At 38.3% G+C, this 21,020-nt stretch overlaps 2 protein-coding genes across 9 annotated transcripts in view; one reads left to right on the top strand and one right to left on the bottom strand.

Moving 5' to 3' along the window:
* The window catches only part of RPAP2 (RNA polymerase II associated protein 2), a 52,131-nt gene extending 39,258 nt beyond the window's left edge, over positions 1-12,873 (bottom strand). For both annotated transcript variants that reach the window (XM_072866705.1, XM_072866706.1), the window contains exons 1-9: positions 12,794-12,873; positions 11,732-11,777; positions 10,592-10,706; positions 9,812-9,910; positions 8,707-8,772; positions 7,409-7,497; positions 5,091-5,126; positions 3,275-4,214; positions 2,115-2,209 (exon numbers count right to left, since the gene is read on the bottom strand). In XM_072866705.1, the coding sequence (XP_072722806.1) occupies positions 2,115-2,209; positions 3,275-4,214; positions 5,091-5,126; positions 7,409-7,497; positions 8,707-8,772; positions 9,812-9,910; positions 10,592-10,706; positions 11,732-11,777; positions 12,794-12,854 (1,547 nt within the window). In that variant the 5' untranslated portion in view covers positions 12,855-12,873. The remainder of the gene's footprint in view (positions 1-2,114; positions 2,210-3,274; positions 4,215-5,090; positions 5,127-7,408; positions 7,498-8,706; positions 8,773-9,811; positions 9,911-10,591; positions 10,707-11,731; positions 11,778-12,793) is intronic.
* The window catches only part of GLMN (glomulin, FKBP associated protein), a 24,080-nt gene continuing 15,595 nt past the window's right edge, over positions 12,536-21,020 (top strand). For 2 of the 7 annotated variants that reach the window (XM_072866702.1, XM_072866698.1), the window contains exons 1-7: positions 12,988-13,214; positions 14,673-14,744; positions 15,242-15,367; positions 16,771-16,890; positions 17,701-17,809; positions 19,064-19,310; positions 19,821-19,920. In XM_072866702.1, coding sequence (XP_072722803.1) covers positions 14,679-14,744; positions 15,242-15,367; positions 16,771-16,890; positions 17,701-17,809; positions 19,064-19,310; positions 19,821-19,920 — 768 coding nt within the window. In that variant the 5' untranslated portion in view covers positions 12,988-13,214; positions 14,673-14,678. Of the gene's footprint in view, positions 13,215-14,672; positions 14,745-15,241; positions 15,368-16,770; positions 16,891-17,700; positions 17,810-19,063; positions 19,311-19,820; positions 19,921-21,020 lie in introns of all 7 variants that reach the window. The other 5 variants (XM_072866704.1, XM_072866703.1, XM_072866701.1 and 2 more) reach the window with 4 other exon arrangements.

The following is a 21,020-nucleotide window of genomic DNA, read 5'->3' as shown; positions in this document are numbered from 1 at the left end:
TTAGAATTCCAGAAATATTTATATTTACTTCATTCAAAAATAATAATACAAAAGGAAATTACATGCTTAAATGAGGTTTGCACAGAGAATGTATCTGCTAACCTCAGACTCACATAGATGCAACAGAAATAACATTCCACTGTAAGCCTGATAGTTGGAATCAAGATGATAGTAGGGTAATTAGAAAATTTCAAAAGAAAGAAAAAGACACATTGTCTCCCTACTTGACTGTGCGTAAAAACTGATACAGCACACAACAAACCACTCATACTGTTTAACTAGCTGTCAGTATCTCCAAATGCTGGAAATAACATGCATTGTTTTTCACATTTAGGATGAAACTTTTGCCTCTATTTACTTGTTTAACAGTTAATATCCTCTTGCATTTGAATATCCAGTTATTTACATGTATATGCATATATGCACATGGTGCATCAATATTGCTGGAAGAATCAAGATTTCTATTCTTCTTGACATCACTGCATGTTTTACAAAAACTGAGCATGAGACTCTTACCATGCTGGGCATATTCATATTCCCACTGACTTCATCTGAACACACCAAGAAACTATTGCTTTATCACAATGAAAATCACCTCTCTTACTTGAGTGTGACAGGACTACTGCATCACCTCATAAAATTTAAAAAGACCCACTAAAGAAGGGGATAGTCAAGAATAAAACCTTTGAAGAAACTAAGAAAACAACATTCTTTCTTATCCTCTAGTCATGGAGTACCAGACTTTTAAGTCCGAAGAAATTTTGCTAGAAGCTGAAAATGACAAACTTGCGGAAAAATTTGGAGCAGAGAAACTGCTTTACCATACAGTAGTAGTCCTTGGAATCTGTGTCACGTTGACACTTACAGAAAGATCGGAGATAGCCACCTTTTTTGCAGCATGGTTTGATTCCACGTTTGTGGCCTGTCCGCACTTATTGCAGGCAGGGAGAGAAATAGAACAGAGGTTTTTCGTGTTTCTGGCGGGAGTTTTGGTTGTGGGGTTTTTTTAGTTAAAAACAACCCCAAACCTGCAAAATCTAGTTTGGCTAGCTAACACAAACTACACCCACAGAAAAGCAAAATACCCCTAACAAAACCACCACAATCATGGCCTTCAAACACTCATTTATCTGCATTGCCTTGACAACAGGAGTATTTTCAAGGTCCTCTCAACTTTGACAATTTAATAATTTTAACAGCTACAGCAGAGATGCCTTAATCTCTTTTCTGAGACTCCAAAGCCCTTTTATGTGTGTGAAAAAGGTCTGATGTTTGGAAAGTTTTAAGATTCAACTCTGAGGGTCTTTAATGGTTGCAGCTAGAGGTATACTGATACCAGCCATCCATACATGGACTAGAAACTCTTTTAGCAAGACCTCTGCTTAAACTATTAAGAGGTTGGAAAACACCACTTCCTTCTCTGTAGATTTGTTTACCAGTAACAGTATGCTTAATGTACATGACAAATATTTGCACTCCTCCCAATCAAGTTCAAGTTTTTCAGTTTAGACTTGAGCAGTTGGTACATACAGCTATTTAAATATTTCATATTTTATGTCCACCATAATCTGCTTTTAGGCAACTTACAAGAATCTAAATAGTTCAGATTATTTCCAGATAACTGAGGGAAAGGAGGATGATAAATAAAGGGCTTCCTGTGGATTTTTTTTTTTAAGCACATATTCTCATTTTAAGCTCTATGTGTTATACCAACATTTAGATCCAAAAGCCACAGAAATTTTCAGTGTAATGGCACAACTGCATTGACTTCTGCCAACTACTGAAGAGTGCGAACATGCTGTCATGCCAGCCTGGAATGCTGTCAACTACAAGCTCCAACGCTTGTAGGAAGGCACAGGTTTCTTCTACAGAACACCTTAGTAGTGAGATTCTGCCATCTACCTGAGCAGGCGGTGCAAACTGACATCTGCAACTGTACTGCAGACGACTGTCTCCGAAATAAATACGTTCTTCAGGGCAATAACAGGTTTAAGTTATGACTAAGGCCACCTAGAAAAAGCCAGAATGTCCTTGCACAGTGTGTTTGTTTCTTAAAATTATGATGACTGAGCACCAACTTCAGCTTGGTATTTACCAAAGTAAAGGATACTTACGCTTTTCTCAGTTTTTCAAGGACGATTCGCTTTCTAATCTGCATTTGTGCATTTGAATCAACAAGTGGGAAGGTGAGATCTTCCTGTTGATCATCCTGTGTTAGACAAAAAACTTTAACAGCTATAACCTAGGATTTAATTAAAGTCAATGCACCAAAATAGTCACAGCTTATCAATAAATGTTTAAACATAAGAAAGTTCTTATCTCTGAATAGAAAAAAACCAACCAACCAGTAATTTCTTAATGGACAGAAGTTTGTTTAAACTGACCCAACATACAGTGTGCAGCTAACCTACTATTCCCCTTCCCTATGCTAGATACTTTAATTCAACTAATGGTAAATTCCTTCAAAACTTAAGTCAGAGTAAACTTTTTCCAAGAAGCTATGTTTTACAAGAGGCAGCATTATGAAAATTATACCCTCTGATGCTAATATCACACTTGATCTTAAAAGCAAAAGCAATTTCACATGCCAGTACAAACTGTACAACCTACCTAGCCTAGTCAGCATACTGTTTTTACAGTAGTGACAAGAAGACCCAGCTGCTGTCAAGCTGCTTTGTCTGACCTGCGAGGGGTAAAACCTCAGACCACTCTATTTCTTGCAGTCTGCAAATCCTCCTGAGGTCTTTTTCCAAATTGTCTAGATTGCAGCAACATATCCAAACAAATCGGCAGGTTCCAACTCAGAGAATTTTAACAATAAGTAATGCCAGAGATCTAGTCTTAGTCAAGAGAAGAAAGAAATCCAATCTCAAGTATACCCTGTCATGAATAAAAGGCAAAAAATCATTAAATAAAAATTTTATTTAATGAATCAAAGGGGGAGGGGAAAAAAACCCAAAACCAAACATGTTTCCTCCTCACCCAAAGTCTACTCTGTCTTACGACAGATAGTTTCATCTAAGTAAACCTTCCTTACCTTCATGCTTTAGAAACGGAAAGACAGCTATCAGAATTGAATGCGTCCCAGTCATACAAACTCATTCTTACCAACCTAAAATATGATTCCTAAACCTTATGGGATTGTTGTGAATCTATCCAACCTTCCTTTCACTATTTTACATTAATAGCTTATGATGACAGAAGTAAAGAACTTGTAATAATTCTTTGAAGGCAGGCTTTATACAGCCTCGACACTATTCCACTGGACACTTACTTTGTCTTTGCTTGGATGTTCCTCTGCTTGTGCATGTGTCACCGCCTCTTCAGCCAAGATGCACTTTCCTTTATAGAACTCTTTTACTCGGAGTTCTAGGAACTCTGTTTCTTCTTTTAACTTTTCATAACTAGGCACAGGCTTAACTATTCCACCTGGGCTTCTGAAAGGTAAAGAATAGTTCAAACTGTTTTCAGACTCCCCTATAGCAACAGTGTTAGGATCATCAGCTGCATCTAAGTCATCCTCATCAAGTTCTTCATTCTCCTGGTTGGCAGATGATATGCATTCTGATGAGTATAAAGAAGTGTAGTTTGGGCCATAGAGAAATTTTAAAGTTTCCTCAGTTCTCCATTCCGTAAGTGTTTGCTTAAGCACTTCCAATAAACTGCCTTTGGAATTAACTGGATCCCTCAGTTCAGTTTTTTTATGTTCTTTTGAGTTAGCTAGTGTTCTTTTAAGATGTTCTGCCCCTCTTTTGCTCACACCTAGAAAAACTATCTGTGGACTACTACAGGTGTTTTCATAGTTTTCTGAAGCACTTGATTTTCCTAGAGTAGTATTTTTTGAAGGCGTTGCAGTTATTTTATTATGAACAGAGCAAGCATACACTTCTTCCTGAGCATCTAATTTACAATCAGATAGTCGTTCAGTGGCTTCTACCACATCTGAGTCTTCAGTTTTAGGGCTGGAATAGACTTTCTGAGCATGCTTCTTTTTGAGAATTCTGTTTCTGTGCAATTGCTGCGGAAAATTGGCTGAACTTAACTGACTTCCTGGTAGGACAGAAGAAACAAATTCTTGTTCATTATCACTACTGCTGTCACTGGCTGTGTCGTGAGAACCAGATTCACATGGATTTGAAGATATCCTAGGATTTTCAATGTCAGAAGCCTTAATTACTTCATCACATAGTTTCACCTCTTCTCCAGACTGTCCACTGTAACAGAAAACACAAGCTATCAATGAAATAAGAAATGGGTGTTACCCCTAATAGCTTTTCATTCTTGTAGAAGAAAGATAAATAAAGCATTTTTCCCTTATAATAGAAGTATACTTTTTTGCTTTAAGAATCATGGCTGCTCTTCTAAAAGTCTTCTTGAACTCAAAGAGTTGTAATGTTCTGCAATCAAGATGACAAGTACAGACACTATTTAGAGAAGTGAATTCTCAGTTGCTTATTGGCAATTAGAAAAGAATAGTAAACAAGGTATTATTAAAGACAACAGAATAATGTCAGACTTAGCATGATGAATAGTGCAATTTTAAAATGAAGTTAGGCATCTTAACAAATATATGAATATAATACCCTAAAATCAGCAGGACAGCAGAGCTGTTTTTAGCACATATAAGTTTGCCACCTAATGGCCATGTGTTGCAAAAGAAAACAAACAAGAAGTCACAATACACAGCAAGGTACAGAGAGATGACAGAATAGCATTATTTCATTTCAGCTGATACAGATGTTTTAGATTAAGAACTACAGAAGCTTTCATCACATCTAATTGGTACCGTTTTCTTTATAAAGAATAGATTGTATAAAATATGCAAAGTACAAACAGTGTATTTGTTTCAGATTTCAACAGGCTCAATTAAGACACACAGGCCAAGAGCAGCTGTACACTAAATCATACAGATCAAATATGCTCTTTTAGAATCACAAAGGAAAAAAGTAAACAAGACAAATAATCCTTTCTGTAGGTTCTAATAAGGTCTTGTCTATAACACAGGAAATCAAAGATTCCTTTCATCTGATATGATGCTAATATTTCTAACTATAAGTGCATATAAGAAAAAAAATTATCCTTCAGTGTACCTCTGTCCCTCCTTCAGCAGCTCTATATCTGGTGGTCTGCAAAAAGAAGACAGAGAATGAAGACTTTCCTGCTAAATCAATGCTCTTGAAATACACATTAATACATAAAATACATAGTTGAGGTTGGAAGGGATGTCTGAGGATCTTCTAGTCCAACACCCTCTGTTCAAAGCAGGGTTAGTGAGAGCAGGTTTATACATACGTGTTCACAGAGCATGACTCACACGCCTGCAGCACAATGCTGTTATGCTGAACAACATTCAACAGAATCAGCAAGTCACACAAACGTTAGTCAGAAAGGACCTCTGGGGTCTCTAGTCTGACCTCCTGCTTGTAATGCAATTGTCGTCAGCACTAGTTTAGGTCAGCCACTAATTAATGAAGTTTAAATCTTGAAAATGTCTAAAGATGGAGATTTCAAAACATTGCTGACCCTGTTTCATTCCACCATAACCTTAGCACAATTTTTTTTCCCAATGTCCAACCTGAACCATCCATGTGGTAATTTGTGGCCATCGCCCCTTGTTAAGTTTTCTGCCATCAACCAAGAATAGTTTGGCTCTGTAATCTTTGTAACTTTTTTTCAAGTAGTTGCAGACTGCTTTCAGACCACCCCTGGGTCTCCTCTTCAACAAAGTAAACATGCCAAGATCCTCACAGGTGACAAAGTTCTGATAGTAAAAACAATCCTCGGCCATTTACGCGAAAATGCTCCAAATCAATGCAAAAAAATATGAATATTCAGGATATCTTTACTTATTTAAAATTTCACTTTGTTAAAAATTAGGCTATCAAGTTATACTGCTTTAAAAAAATGGAGTTCAAAGGCTTCCAGAAACTAACAAAGGTTTCCATAACTAAACAAATTCTGACGGGTTTCTTTCCAAAGCTCTAATTGCAGTTAATCTGCTTCAATTCAGTTATGAGGCAGCATCACAATGCTATTCATTTTATCCAACACTAAATGTTGAAATCCTCACCCACCTGTCCTATGAATGAAAAAAAACCTTTTAAGCATGCATTAAATGCAAGTCAATGCACTAACACCTCTCTGACAGTATACAAAAAACCCCACAGGTTTAAAAAGATGAAAGCTGCACCACCCATATGAATTAATTGAGTTTGGAAACTAAAGGTGATAACATACAATGATTTGAATTATTAACTACATATAACTCTTCTTCAGAGTTTTAAGTGGAGGTTGTAGTCTTTTCTGTCAAAAGAATTTCAGATATCCTAATGTGTAAATGTTTATCAGTGTGTGCACATGTATATGGTTGTGCAAACAGACATATCTAGCCATGACCTACCTGGGGTTTTGTTTGTTTGTTTTTTGAAAATACCACCTCCCCACCACCACACAGCATAAATAATTAACTATGTCAGGCATATCAGAACTATACACTTTTGAGGTTAAGAATAAAGGGAGATTTTAGAAATACTTTCTTTAAAGACAGCAAAACTGGTAAGCTTACTTAAACATTTAATGAAGAGACTAGTTTTACCTACTAGAATCCCTCAGACCAGATCAGGCTGCTCTAAACCTCTTCTCTCTTTGATCAGATATTTTACATGACGGATCTGAACTGTGTAACCAAGCTCATACATATAATTTCAGCTAGTTTCTTTTGTGGAAAACCAAGAGACTATGAAAAGTAGTGTCTTGGAGAATGAAAGATGAATAAATTCAGCTGAACATTCTCTAGGCAAGTATTTATTGTTAAACAGTGACACCCATTGGCTCAATTCATTATTTGCAAGCCTATGTTTCCTAAGCTAGGAACATGGACTACATCACGCTGTTCCAAAATGTGTATTGCAGTAACAGCTGGAAATGAGCAATCTGAAATTAGAGTTTTAGCCAGGATAAAGAACCTCTTCATATTATAGTCTGCTTTCAGGTGCAAGCATTCACAGTCTAACCTTAAGACCAATGCCAAGGGCTGTGCTAAAATTAGAAAATCTCTTTTAACAGGATAAGATTAATTAATCCTGTACATTATATGGTTTGTAAAAATCCAATCCTACTAAACAGATTTTAAAGTTAATAGGAGTTGACTATTATTTATGACTAGTCTGCCCTGTAAACTAACATGGTCATGTCTACTGAGAAGTCATGAGTAGTACTGAGTCATGTCAATTATTGTGATCAATATGGTAACAACACTTTTAAAATTAACACCATGCTAAGCTAACATGTTAACATCAGTTACCTCTGCTTCAGCCTAATCATTTTGATGCATTGCAGCTAATTAATTAGCATTGCAGAGAAAATAATATTCTCAAAAGAAGCAACAGATGTATGAGATTATACTTACTTTTCTTCTTCTCGCATCCATACTGGACTTTTGGAAATTTGAGCTTCAAAATATTTAGATGCTCTATAGCAAAAGTTGCTGCAAAAGCACTGGAAATGAGAGAGAAAGCAAGAAAATATTACTAAAGACAACTTTAATACTCATAGAAAGGTACAAAAGTCATCGTTTTTTATGCCTGTAAAATTTAAGTGCCAATTCACATTTATTTTTAAGCCTATGACCAGGTTTTTAATTCACCTGAGAAACCAAACCCATCAAATAGGTCTACCTCACTCCCCACAAGCCACTTGAAGCTTCTTTCTTTTATTACATATTGAGAACTAAACCAGTGTTGGATTCTACATAACAATAATTTAAAGAAAAACCCAAAACTGTTCAAAGAGCAATCCCTAACCCAACAAGATGGTCATAAAGACATGCAATAAAATTCAGGTGTTTAATAATGAAAATTTTGGTTGGCAACAGAACTTGGATATTTTGCAATACTCGGAACAACACCTAAAATTTTGCAGTATTTTTAAAAAATTAACTTGTACACTTGCATCAGGGAACAAGACAAAACATCCCACTTCTTCTCTGAGTCTCGCTTAGTAGCTTGAGAAAGCAATTCCCAGAATTTTGTGTATCCCAGAGTTGTAACCAGAGGAAAGGAATGTATACTAGCGACACTGAAGAAATTTGTTCTGGAACTAGAAACGTGTATCCTACAATTTAGTGTATGCAAGCACCTGTAGGTGATTGCATATCCTGTGAGCAGGCAAAGAAGACTTTTACGCAACCACACGCATGAATATGCTTAAAGAAAGAAACAGACTTTGTGAGGAGATAGGTTTTATATTGAAAAGTCCTCCAAAAAGAACCCTAAAGGTAGTCACTCTAAGGAATGCATAAGATGTAACTTGTATTACACTACTGCAAACTTCAGTGAATGAAGAGGATGTGCCCTTTGACCCTACTAAAGCTCATTGACTATACTGGAACAAAATAGAGAACGCTTCTTCACAAATGTCTTTAACAGATCAGCTGTACCACATTCAAACTGCTACCCAAGTAAAACTTTCCATGTTATGTTTAAATTTAGAAAAGAAAATAAGTGGGTTTTTGTCTTTCCAAAGAGAGCATCTAGAAACCGAAATACACAAAAAACTTCATATTCTAACAGTTCACAAAAATGATTTTCATAAGAACCAAACATATTGGCTCTGAATCAAACCACTATACGAATGCTGCTACAAAATGCATTCCTGATGTTGAGACAATATTAAATACATTTTTAGAAATAAGACTTGTTACCATACCTTTCTTTCAGTGATATCATAAACTCTGTTAGTTTTTGTTGAAATTCTGTACTTCTGTTTTGGCACCTAAAACAATATGCTTTCATCAGCAAGACTGTTACTTCCATCATGACTTTACAGAAAACTTCATTCTTAATTCACATATTTTAATATGTGTAATACGATCCGCTTTAACGAAATTGCATACTACAACCACCTTTTCTCTCAATTCTTTTGATACTGTACCTTCTCAAGTGTAAGAACAGCAATTTCTCTTTAATCATTTACATCTCACTATCAGTAAAAGACAACTTCAGATCTACAAGAAAGCCAGTGCTGAACATAAAACAATGGAGCTGCCACGGTAGAAACTTTACTCATATATAAGTGTTGAGCAATTACAGACCGGTCCTTCTTTAATCCATATCTGCTTATATGCGTGTGAGATTGTACTGTCAGAGACCCCCACCACTACTCAGACAAACCCAGAGAAGAACTTACCTAAAATATAATACAGTTTCCAAGTGAATTTCTGTGGGGACATATGAAGTCCAAAACAATAAAATTTTTTGTACTTGAGTAGATTTTTTTCAGATAATCAGGTGCACCACAACTGGTATTACATCACAGGTTATCTAACTGAACTCTGAGTTCTGCTTAACCTCTGACATACCACGCTTAAATAAATGTGACTATGATTTTGACACAGGTAACATACATTTTTAGAGCAGATGTATATGCATTCACATAGTGATATACCTGCATTGTATTATTTTTTCATGTTAATCCTTCTCGCAGAGATGTGTGGTTACACTGAAGAAGGAACAAGATTAGAAAGTTTCTGTATGCACAAAGGAAGGCCATGAAGCCATACCTCATTCATCTTTATTACTGTCAAAGTAGATGCTAACTGATTCTGTCATACAGAAATGGTTCAACTGATCAAATTTTACCTTTTGCTTGAGAAGGATTATACTGAAATGTAATGATATGATTCCTGGCCCATTACTTGACACTATTTTAATCTATGTTTAATATGTTAAGTTTAAAATTAAAGAGAAAATGCAAGAGAATAAAAATCATGAAGAGATTCTTATGATAACAGCATTAATAAAAAGCAACTTACATTTTCCAGTTTATTTTGACATAGAGGATAACCACATAGTTTGATGATAGACCGTTCATCAACAACGTCTTTATAGTGAGATGGAGTAATACATTTTCCCTAAAATGACAAGAAAATAGTTCAACAACAGATACTGGGAAATCTGACAATTTTTGTACTGAAAACATCTCATAAACAAATAATATTTTTAATTTTATAATAGTTATCCAGTAAGTTTAATAAACAACATTTAGAACCTACACAGTAAAAATGGTAAAAGGGTAAATAGAGAAAGAAGAAAGACAGGGGTATTTCTTTTTACATATATAAAAGCCTCATAATTTTGCCTCTATTTGCACCTATTTTCATAATTTTCCTCTCTTTACATGTTCTGTACACCTATTTACCAGCCTATTTACAACCTTAACAGGAGTAATCATCATACTGTACCAGCAAAACTGCTGCCAGATAAACTGTGGGGCATTATAGAGACTTTGTCTACATTCACAGATTATGTGATTTGGACCTAAATTTTCATACTTCACCTATCAGTCCAGAACCAGAGAGGCATAAACAGAGGCTGTGGTAATAAAGTGAGGATTCATAAATGTATACACTCCTGCAAAAGTAGGTCATGTTTTCACTGCAGAACCCTTGGCAGTAAGGCAATCATCATCAGAGCTGACAAGAGAGGGAATAAATGATTTGCCTACTTTAAACTGCAGCAACTTGTTCCAAGAACTTAAAAAAAAAAAGTTGAACACTAACATACAAAATAGTATAAAAACTTGCAACACTTACAGAATTCAGAAGGAATTCTTCAGTAATGTTCTCTTCCAGGAGTTGTTCAACAATATACAATGCTTTTTTCTCAAATTCAATCTTCTTTCTCATAGCAGCCTCCAGAGCTGCTTTCCTGTAACAGAACAGACACTGAATGACACAGAGGGCAGATCTCCATAAACAATTCTCCAACCGTATCTTTATCTTTTTTCTGAAATACAGTAGCTTACATTTTTCTGCATCACACCATGTTGGCCAAACAAATCAACAAGCAACTGGACTAGTAATTCTGTAATAACCGCAAAGGAATTTCCAACCTTGGTTTGCTTTATTTCCACCTGGGTCAGGAAAAGTATTGACTCTTATTGCCTTGCAATACTTCCATACAAGGTTATCCAACTTTCCTTGCAAGAGAGGGAAGCCCAGAACCGGCTGGACAAAGAGCCTGAGACAAACAATTTATGGAGTGTTGACAGGAGAATGGGAGCTGGATGAGACATGAAGAGCGGGAAGAAAAAAAGGACTGGGACAAGACTGAGTGTGAGGGTACAGAGTAAAGGAAGGAATAAATCAAACAAATCCCATTACGGTAGATTTCCTGAGTGTTCCTGAGCCTTGCCACTATTCTATTGTCAGCAAATACCCAGAGAGCAACCATCTAGGTGTCTCCAATCTCCATTTGGCAGCGCTTCCCGCAGAGGTTGTCAATGTACAGTCATTCTGCTGTCTTAACCAATAGAGGTCTATGCTATTCACCTGGGAGTCTAGGTCTACTAGCAGAGTCAAATGAATATTTAGGTAATTGCCCATGGCAGAAAGTGTTTTTTCTCTCAAGTTTGGTTTTTAAAGTGAATGAAGAAAAAAGTCAGGTATGCAAAGAAGTTAAGATGGCAAAAAGCAAGCACTACAGACTAAGGAAATACAACTGTGGAGGTTAGATTCATAAACTTTTAGCATATTATACAATGCACATATGTGCACGCTGTTACAAGTTACATAGCATCACTCCAAACAAGCTTGCATGATGTTGATGCTGGTGATCTCCTGAAGTTAGTCATGGTACTCTGAGAAAGCAAAAAAACATGCGAGGCAGAGAATGCGATTTCAAAGTGAGGCAAAACAACATGAATGCCACATAGTGTTAGTTAGAAATTATACCTTTGAGCAGCATCTTCATTCTTCAGAGCAGCTGAATGCTTATTTCCTAGAAATCAAATATACAAATGTAGGAATATAGAACTTAGTGTACTTTCTTCCTTTAACAGTGGAAAATATTGGAACCTGAAAAATATTAAAACCTCTAAACTGTAAGCATAACCAAGAGAATTGCTTAGAAACTTGCTTTTGGTGGTTGAGAGTGACTTCAGTAAGCTAGTAACCATTCAGCAACTAGTTAGACATGCTTTTTATAAGCGTGAGGACTGACAGGCCCAACTCTCTTCACACTCTCATTCACCATGTTCTGTATAGTCAGAAAGCTAAAGGAAAAATAATTCTGGCAATAATTTTGTGCCAACCACACTCACTCTGGTTCTCCACTGGCTCTCCAGGCCAGCCTTACCCCCGCACCCCACTGCTGGGAAACGCTGTCCTTTTCAACTGCCCCACCACTGGATTTTGCTCCGGGCAGGGCTCGACAACACGGCCTCGACGCCGGCACCCTCACCACTGAGCCGCTGTTGCCGCCCTCCCCGCCTCCCGGTCGCCCCGCGGACTGCCCCAGGGCTCTGCCCGCCCTGACCCAGCTACCGACATGGAGGACTCGGGCAGCTGCTCCCTTAAAGATAAGGGCAACAGGGAGGGAAAATAATGGACTGCTATGCTTAAAACATGAGGACGCCGTTTTCTGAGCAGCTGCACGACCGCTGTCGCGCGTGGCACGCCTGACGCTCAGAGCGGGGCGGGCTGCCGGCGCTGCAGAAGCCAGGCGCGCAGCCCGAGGGGACAGCGGGGCGCTTGGCCCCGCCTCGTTCGGCCGACCGCCCCGGGGCGCCGGCCCCAGCCGCCGCCGCTCGCCGGCCCCGACCACACAGCCGGAACGGCACAGCACGGCCGAGGCCCACCGAGCTCGCGGCAGCGTCCCCGCACCACCAACCGCGGCAGCTCCCGCCGCTCTCCCCGGCACAGTTGAGTTGGGCGAATCCGCTGTGCCGGCCAGAGGGCACAGGGAAAGCCCAAAGCGCCGGGCGGGGGGAGCGGCGCGCGGAGTCTGGAGCCTACCTGCGCGCCGCCGGCTGGCCTTCCCCTTCGCGCCGCCCCGCGGCTTCCCGGCCGCCATCATCGTGCCTCTCCGCTCCCTCCCTCTGACCTCTCACCCGGGAGGCGGAGCCGCCGTCGCGGCGTGGCCCAGGCCGGGAGCGGAGAGAGGCGGCGGCCCGGTCTTGTGGAGCGGCGGGCGCGGAGGGGTACGGCTGATCGGGGCTGAAGGGCTGCGGAGCGGGGCTCGGCTCGGCTCGGCTCGGCTCGGCTCGGCTCGGCTCCACCGGCAGCCCGCTGAGGTGTGGGGGGGTGGCCTTGTGATTTCTTAATTCAGCCGTGTGTTAAAGGCTTACGTTGGCAGCCTGTTTGTACTGGCCTGCGTGTGGTACCCCGCCTAGGGAAGGGGCTGAGGAGATATGTTTATTACAGAGGAGGGAGTTCGGTGAGTATTAATAGTAGAAGGTTTCGCATGATTCAGATGCTGTTCACTTGCCGCTGAAACCTCTGAAAAGATTTAATTAGAAACTGGATTAAGTATTAAGGCCTGAGACCGTCTGTGAGCTCAGCTGGTAAATCCCTGGAACAACACGGTGGGTGCTCAGGGCATGTTCCAAGGCTGTAAGTATACTGTAAAGTTACTGAGGGCTGAAAATGCAAGAATATCAGCGCTCAAAAGTATATTTAAATTGTTTTGGGAGGATTAGTAACATCCTGTAAAATTAAGAGCTCAAATAGTACAATGTGTGGTAATAAAGTTATGTGATAATGACTAAATTAAAATGACAGGCTAGATACATTGCTAGATTGTAGTAATGTAAAAATGTTAAAGTAGGCCGTTGAGAATAGAAAGTGAGTTTTTTATTCTTTGAATAATAAAATTCACACACAGATGCTTTTTAAGCTTTTGTGAGTTGCCTGGTTTTTGTAAACATCCAGGTAGCTTAGTTATCTAGATGTTGTGTGACATAGTAGAGGTCAAACATAAAGAGGAAAGATTGAGGATGTTACCTTGAGATGTCTGTATAAATATGGAACTTGGGTGTTTTGATGAATAGTTAGCTAATTATCCAGGTGCAGAGGTAATTGACGCTCATAGTGATCATATAACCAGGTTTAGGCACATAGAATTACTTAAAACTATAAATATTATGAGTGCTGCCATGATATATTACATGGATAACCAAGCTTGATTTTATTTGTAATTCATGGTCCTGACTACATAAAACTTTGTATGTACTTAACATTACTCAAATGTTTAACTTAATAGTTTTTAGCAAGAAATTTTAAAATTATAGTATCTAGAGGTAAAAGGCCACTGAACTAGTGCAGCCTAGACACTAGAAAGAAAGAAATGATACTACGTATGTAATCTTGATTGGACTGTTGATATAAACTGGCATGGCGGTTGGGTCAGCTGTGCACATCCCAGGCGTCAGGTTAGAGTGTTCCAGTCACAGCTGAGCTGGAGCCCCTCTGGTGAGAATAGCCACAGAAAACGTCGTGTATCATGGGCATCTGTGCTTGGTACACAGTGAGCCCAGACTTGCTCTGTGTTAGCTGCAGTTTTCAATGTATGCGCCTAAGTAGTAGCTGAGGCCTCCTGACTTCTTAAGATGACCCTGAAATATTGCTACTTAAAGTATTGCTTCCCTATACATAGAATGCACGTTGTTTCCTATCTGTAATACCATCTCCTGCAAATATGGGGAGTAGAATAATATAGTGTACGCTTCTTAAAAATGCATTTTTTCTGTTTTTTTTAATCATGTGGTCTTCATAATACCTGTCTGTTTAGGTTGTTCTCATTCTTCTATTGGCATTTGTTTTGATAATGTGATTATTTTTCAGTCTCTGTTTTTACTTCATGTATTTTAATACTGCACTCTTTAATTTATAATAGTTTTCAATGCCAGAAGAACAAAGTCAAACTATAATGGCAGTTGATGAACTTCAAGCCATAATACAAAGATGCGTAAGTAGTTTTCTTTCCATAAAACTAACAAGTGTAAGCAATGGCATTTCTCTTCGTATATTATAATTAAAAACAAAGTGACCCCAAAACACAAGACAGTTATTAGCAGAACTCCTCATTGGGCAGCTAAGTTCAGCCTCCATGTTTCATTGACTTTTCTGTGGTGCTTATCCCAAGATGCTTGATAACTTCTGCTTCTTGGAGAAAGAAGTGTTCTTGTACTCAACAGTACCTGTCTGAAGTAACAAAACCCTAGCAGGTTGTTGTAGAAAATACATCTTCCAAACAATGTGCTGTGGTCTAGACTTAGAAAGTGCTATTGAAATACTGCTTTGTCTTCTGTAGTAGCTCTTGGTGGCTTTCTTAATATGTGAAAGACATTATATTAGAAAAGTTACAATGACATTACATTTAATTCTGAAATGAAAGTTTGGGTTTTCTTTTTTTTTATTTGCCTTTTATAAATATGGAGTTAAACATGCGTATTTTCTTTCTAGCAAATTCTGGAAGAAACTGATTTCAAAGGAGAAGATTTTAATCTGTTTCAGGTAGCAGGTCAGAAATGTTTAGAAGATGGGTATGCAGCTCAGTTATTAGAAGTAATTCAAAATGAGAAAAATAAGGTGAGTTTAAGTTTGCACTATACATTAGTTGTGCACTAACACACAGTTAAATAGATAAAACTGCTTATTGAAAAGGGAAAGCTACTTTCACTGTGGAGCAAGGCTGTACGTATGAATAGTTAAAAAGTTGCTCTGTGTTAAATGCACATTCTTGTGTAACTTCAGGTAGCTTACAGAAACCAGGTCATGATACTTTTATCAAAACCATTAATAACTGTTTTTCTGTGAGTGAAGCAAAGAGAAAAGAGAGGACAAAAGCATAATTAAGAGAAAGTGACAGTGTCCCTCTTTTGCAGGACAGGATTTCAGATGGTGTACTGGGTTTGGCTGGCATGGAGTTGATTTTCTTCATGGCAGCCCATATGGTGCTGTGTTTTAGATCTGTAACCAAAAGAGTGTTGATAACAGACCAGTATTTCAGCTATTGCTGATGAGTGTTTGTACAGTGTCAAGGTGGTCTTCCTTTCTCACTCTGCCCCCTCAGTAAGCAGGGAAGTTGGGAGGGGACACAGCTGGGACAGCTGACCCAAACTGATGAAAGAGATATTCCATACCATATAACATCATGGTCAGCAATAAAAACACATGGGGATGGGGACCTGTTCCAAAGTAGCTGTTGCTTGGAGACTGACTGGGCGTTGGTCTGCTAGTGGGAGTTGGTTTGCATCATTCCCCCATCCCCTTTTGTCCTTCACTAATTAAATTGTCCTTATCTCGACCCATGAGTTATTATCTGTTTTGCTCTTCTGATTCTCTCCCCCACCCACTGGGGGAGGAGAGCTGGTGGGTGCTTAGTTGCTGCCTGGGGTCAACCCACCACAGATAGATATAATAGTATTGGCCAAAACTATAAGAGCCTAATGTAAGAGATGCTAATGTCTGTAGGCACTTTGGGGAGCTGGGAGAATATACTAAATTGTACACAGATAAATAGGAAGTTCAGAAAGAAAGTGAAGGATGGAATGTTTTGGCAACGTTACATGGGGGTCACAGTCTGGTTTTGAATTTTGTGAGTTTGGAGTAACAACGGAAGATCTTGATCCCCTCAGGTTAAACATAGTTTGTCTAAGCATTCTTTCTTTCAGCAGCACTCCTCTACTCAGTCTTGTTTTGTATGTATTGTCATATAAATTCTTAGAAATATATATTGACATGTTAGAATTAATACACTGAAGAAAACTATACAAAATCTATAGCTGTGTTTATAGGTATGGGGAGAGAATACAATGTATGTCAAGTACAGAACTTTACGGTAATAGGTGTTAAATTTTCAATGATATTATTATGGTGTTGGTTACAACCAGGACATTGACCTGTTGTCTTTTTTGGCCTTCATATATACAATCTTTCTGAGTTTAGATGATGTCCAGTTTTGGTTTATTCTCTGAAAATCTGGTTTGTAGGTTATCATCAAGAATATGGGTTGGAATCTCATCTCTCCTCTTGTTAGATGTATTTTCATGTATAAACAGGAAGATGATAAGCGAGAACACTGCCTGAAGATACTAGATCAGTTGGCACAGGTATGTTTTTGAAATATATGGTTATAACACAATAATTGTAGGGAAGGGAGAGGTCCTAATTTTCCCTCTGATTTCCAAAGAAAACAAGGCATAAATACTTCTGGGTTCTTCTGTCCATTTCCTATAACTTTTAAACTTGTAGGCCAGCTTCATCTGAAGTAGACACAGGCTTAGTGTTCTCAGAGATAATTAACCTCTTACAAATCTTGTGAAATTAGTAACTGGGCAAAACAAAGAGACATAGCGTTACCCAGAAGAAAAAGGCATATAGAACTCAAAGTTTTTGATAGACAGCTGCTGCAGTCAGAGCAGCCACAGCAATACTGCCACTTGTCTACTGGAGATACAGTATGACAGTGAGTACCTGATGATTCTGATGGAGTAGTAGGGGGAAAAAGTTTTAATCTCTAGAAAACTTGTTCCCTTTCATTCATGTACTTAAAAAACAACTTGCAAACTCTATAGCTTGAGTTAGATTCACACGGAAGTTTTTCTTTTCTCTCTACTCTGAAGGATTACTTTGCTAAGGTACTCTGAGGTTTTTATGGACCATAGAAATCAAGTTTAGTGTCATTATCTGTTATTATATGTTTTCAGCTTATATGAAAGTGTACGCACATATACACTCTACAGAAGATGTTAATTGTAGGGAAGTACTTATTGCTTCGTATTTGCTTTCTTAAATATTATCTTGGATGTTCAGATCTGCTTTCATGACGTTCAGGAAATTCTGTATTGAAGTTTGCTTGTGGTGAATTTTTTAGCTTATGACCATGGTGATCAAAAAATATGCATTGTTCTCTCCTGCAGCTATGCAATCCGAAGGAACTTTTTTTGGGTTTACTTGAGCAGATTGAGCAGACCTCTGGAGAGCAAGTGTGCCAAACTGTCATGTTATTGCTTCAGCCTTTGCAGACAGGTAAGATGCACTTTCTCATGTGATTTCTGAATTAAATTATTTTCTCATTTATTTATCAAATTAGTTTAGCCTTTGCTGGAATAGTTTCAGAATATGTCTGTCAGGCTTTACAGTCTATTATATTCTGCAAAATAACACAAGGTATAATTTTCATGCTTATATTGGCCTGTTAGAAAAAGATTTTTAGGTGGGATTAATAGCATCAGTTGAAAAAGCAATATTCAGCTATTTTTACACGAATGTGGTCCTGCGACAGTTATATTTAGAGGTGTAAACCATTCATACTGTTGTTACAGAAGTAGAGAATTACATGGATTTGTGAAATTCGTCATTATTTAACTTTTAAAACATACAATTCCATATTTTCATAGTATAAAACTTTTATTCCAGATTGAAGCAGGTTGAAATATTTGATTGGCGGGGAGAAGCATTCTTCTGGCTTACATATAAAAACTAAAAATGTTGGTTTTGGACACCCCCGAAGTAGATAACAAGTAGTAGTTTCTGTTTTGATACGTGAGACGAAATCAAGCGTCTGGTATCAACTTTAAGTCTGATTGTAGCAGTGTCGGAGATGCGTTATTGAATTATGTTCGAATTTAACAAGAGAAGCATTTTGGTAATTAGAAGTATGTGGCTTTTTGGATCACCAATTTGCAGTCAGCCTGCACTGAGTGCAGTTTAAGTGGAGAGCCACTTGTGCTACTTCCTCAGTCTGGGAGCCCCTCTGTTCGTACTGCCATGGAGTATAGAACAGTTCTGAGCTGCTTCAGGTAGAGTCAGATCTCAGCAGAAAGGTTGGGCCATTGCCTCTGGTTTTGCCAAGCACAGAAGGAGTCAAGCAATAAAGCAAGAATAAATCAGTTTTCCAGATCAGATAAATGAATATTCATTTCACTTAGACTAGTTCTAGAAAGGCAGATTTTGTTTCAGTCCTCATCACGGTGCTACAGAGAAAGGAAGAATGTGTTGAAATGCATGACTGCTTTAATATTTGTCATTCTCAAATATATGGTCATCTTAACTACAGCTGATGATGTTTAGTCTTGCTGGATTTGCTCATGTGATTTCAGGTATCAGTCCCTCTCCTTCCCTGAAACTATGTAGTCACATTGTAGGCTTTCTTATGTAGTCACATTGTTTTTCTTTACTTTTTCCTCTACTAAGTAAGTAATAACTTCATGTCTCAAAATGTTCTCTCTCTCTCTCTCCCCCTGCCCCCCCCCCCCTTTTTTTTTTTCTCCTTTCCCCCAGTGCTTTTGAAACTTCAGAACAAGAAGGCCTACTCAGTGGGTTTATCTTTGGCCATGATTATGAATCAGCTTACTCCCTTACCTGTACCTTATACAAAACAACAAATACAAGAAGATAAACTTGGTCTCTGTCAATGTTGTAATGCAGTGGTGGACTTTGCTAAACCTTTTGTGAATGAAGTTGTTAAAAACATGGAAAAGTCGTCAGAATACAATGACATGGATCTGAAAGAAGAATTATTAAAATTGTGAGCATTTTATGTTAGTGTAATGTATTCCTATAACTTAACAAAATGAACAGTAGGCATTTGTTACATAGGCAGTAAATAAATAATCTTATTAGTGTTTTATAATGCTGCCAACTTATATTAACTAATGTGGTATTTCAAAAAAGAAAAACCCTGAATATGCCTTACATATTTATGAAGTGAGAGAAGAAAGGTGAAAATTTTTTTTTTTTTTTTTTTTTTTTAGTACAGGGAAATGGTAAAGAAATAACTAGTCTCTGTGCTGTGAAGCTGTTTTGGTATTCTGCTTCTCCTCAAATTTACAACAGTGAGGATAATCGTACTCTGGAGGTGAAGTCTAAGGAATGCATCTACAGGAGATGTTCTTTTTTTTTTTTTTATTCCCCTTGGAATATTGGGAATAGCAGCAGCTACTATGAGTATAGACTTTATTCTTGGTCATCAGTGACACTATTGTAGTCTGTATTTGTGACTGTGTTGGTGATTTATTTTCACCCCTCTTTATTTCAGCTGTATGAAAAGCCTGAAATACCCGTTATTGACAGCTCAGCTTGAGCAACTTGAAGGCATTGAAGAACATCCCTTTCGGCATTTTGCAAATGAAATAATAGTAAGTGCAGTCAAAATTAACTACAGTGTTTGCAAAACCAGTGGTCTAGTTCAGAATTACCTATAATTCGTTCCACAGCTCATTTTGCTTCCTTTATTGGTTAGTGGGATGACTTACTGGGCCTTGTAAGATAGTGCACGTAGATAAAGGTCTAGAACAGTTCCAGGTTCCATCTCTGGAAATTACAAATCTTGCAGACACAAGTTTGCTCCTTATAAACCAGTTTGGACTGCTCTCTGAATCAGCAGCTGCTACTTTGCTGTAACTGCTTCTTTTTCTTGGTGATGTATGAATTTATTAGAATATCTAAAGGATCGTCTTTGCTGCAGTATTATGTCAGGACCAAATCTAAATGTTACCTTTAATCCAAGTGTTGCACAGAGAGAAATCTCCAATGTGCCTAGTGCAGTGCCAGCTGACTATTAAAAATATAAATTGATGCTTGACTGCTGCTGATGCTATAGCTGGAAATTCAGTGGGAACATGTCCACTCCATGCTACCAATGCAGTTACTCTGGTTTTGAATGTTTTACATAGCAGCTGTGTTTTATTAGAGCAAGATTATTGTGGCTATAGATAATTTTATTTAAATTTGCAGCAAAACCAAGCCTTATAAGGAGATAGTCAGGTACAGTCCACGCATATGTTGGAAACACAATACGTGTATGTTTTCAGAAATAGGACTAAGAGTGATTCATAAAGTTACAGCAAGTAGAGCTGTGCTTTGTTCATGTTTTGAATGTGGTAAAGAATATTTCCTCTCTTGCACATATCCAAATGTAGTGGCTTGGCGCCAGCTGGCAGTGAAGCCCGCACCCAGTCACTCACGTAGCCTCCCCCAGTGGAACGGGGAAAAGAATCTCAAGGGCAAAAGCAAGAGAAACTTTTGGGTTGAGAAAAAGACCATTTAATAAGTGAAGGAGAAAAAAAAAACAAGGGATGTAATGGCAGTCACTCGCCACCTCCTACCAGCAGACTGATGCCCAGCCAGTCTCTGAACAACAGTTAATCTGAAAAATACTGCCTCCCCCCCCAGCAATTTGTTGCTGAGCGTGATGTTATATGGTATGGAATATCTCTTTCATCAGTTTGGGTCAGCT

This window comes from Ciconia boyciana, chromosome 7 (assembly GCF_034638445.1).
Source record: "Ciconia boyciana chromosome 7, ASM3463844v1, whole genome shotgun sequence".
In the NCBI taxonomy this organism is placed as follows: domain Eukaryota; kingdom Metazoa; phylum Chordata; class Aves; order Ciconiiformes; family Ciconiidae; genus Ciconia; species Ciconia boyciana.
This window is presented reverse-complemented; position numbering and strand designations above follow the sequence as displayed.